The 1,660-nt window shown below is 43.0% G+C and overlaps 1 protein-coding gene across 1 annotated transcript in view; it reads left to right on the top strand.

Moving 5' to 3' along the window:
• Positions 1–1,660, top strand: part of cwo (hairy/enhancer-of-split related with YRPW motif protein 1) — a 58,059-nt gene that overhangs the window by 54,975 nt on the left and 1,424 nt on the right. The window contains exons 4-5 of the mRNA XM_018451120.1: positions 488–724; positions 1,277–1,641. Coding sequence (XP_018306622.1) covers positions 488–724; positions 1,277–1,641 — 602 coding nt within the window. The remainder of the gene's footprint in view (positions 1–487; positions 725–1,276; positions 1,642–1,660) is intronic.

Raw genomic sequence — 1,660 nt, 5'->3', positions numbered from 1 at the left:
GATGGCGTTAGCCTATCCGCAATGTCAGTATAGGATTTCGATAGGCTAATACAACCAAACATTCACTAATGCACCCAATTAAAAATGCTATGCCATATTTTACCATCTAATTTGTTGAAGCAGCCAATCTTTTTTTTCAGTGTATCATTGAATTAGTTAGGCCGGAAAAATGAATGACGCGGATCGTGATCGATTCGAAGTATGATCGACCGCGGGGTTTCGTCCTGGTCCCCACTACTGCACTCATCAGTAAGGCAATGTAGTGGGACCTGCCTTAGACGCCCGAGAAAGTATTAGATCGGGATCTTATTTAAACGGAATTCGTGTAACTGGGGTGCTTACGAGAATCCGCGCGAGACCCGTGAGACCTCTGGTGCGAGCCGCCACAGTATTATTTATGAGAACCTAATGCTTAAACGTCCGGCTACTGAAACATTTACCTTATACCTAAGTCATCACTTACTGGCAATGTTTTGTATATTTTTAGATACCAAGCACTCACCCGTGACGCCGGTGCACACGCATCCTGAAGACAGCGTGGACAGCGTGTCCCATTCGACCGCGGCCTCCACCGCGGCGGAGCATTACAAGCTGGGATTTCAGGAGTGTTTGAGCGAAACCATGCATTTCCTCATCGAGGTCGAGGGCTTCTTCGCGAGGGATACTCTCTTCGTACAGCTCATCAATCATTTGCAGCAGCACTGCGACAAAATCGTAGCCACCAGTACGTACCATTTTACTTTTGAAAGACATAAACACGACGTAAAGCCCTTTATTTGGAAAATAATATACTTTAATACTTTCGATACTATCATTGATAGTAATAAACAAATATATAAACATCAATTTCATTGCAATTTGCATGTCTTGAAAAGAGAAAGTATTTAATTTTTATAGTACATCCTAATTAACGTCTCCTGTATACCGAAGATTACGAATTTTTAATATTTGATCAAATTAATACTTTATTTTCAAAATTTCGATACGATCGATAGAATTCTAATTATTCACCAATGAAATATAGAGTGTCTGCACTGAGAGAAAAGTGTTTTTTGTGACTATAATATTGCATAGTAAAATAATTATGAACTCCGTTTTTATAATTATTACTGCTATAATGGCAATAATAAGTATATTTATAGGTTTATCAAAGATATATGTAGTTGGTACCGAAAATAACTATAAATTATAATTAAATTATGATAATTGCGACCATTTTTTTTCTCTCAGTGCTTTAAAAGGAATTTTGGCAGTTAATCACTGAAATTTGTTCTAGGTGACCGATTAGGTTTCCCGCATCCCGAGTTGCCAGTGATGAATGGTACGATGAACGGCGCCGGCTATTCGCACACGAGTATTCCGACGATATGTCAGCCCAATGGCGGCCACTCGGACCACGGCTCGAGCTCGGGTGTGAGCTCGTTTGGCGATCCGGAGCGCCCGCTGCTGCGACCGACGATCGTGCCACCGCCGACGATCGTAAGTGATGACAGCAATCACAGCACGCATTCGCATAGTACGCCACCCGGAACCGGAACCGTCTCCTGTCGAGACCGGCCGACCAACTACAAGTTCAAGAGTTCGATCAAGCAGAGGTTCTCGGCGGAGAGGGTGAAATCGTGTTCGCCGCCAGTGTCGAACGGTGGCGGACTGGACAAAC

Source organism: Mycetomoellerius zeteki, unplaced genomic scaffold (genome assembly GCF_001594055.1).
Source record: "Mycetomoellerius zeteki isolate Tzet28-1 unplaced genomic scaffold, Tzet1.0 scaffold31, whole genome shotgun sequence".
Lineage (NCBI taxonomy): Eukaryota > Metazoa > Arthropoda > Insecta > Hymenoptera > Formicidae > Mycetomoellerius > Mycetomoellerius zeteki.
The sequence above is the reverse complement of the archived record's forward strand: the minus strand, read 5'-3'. Positions and strand labels throughout refer to the sequence as shown.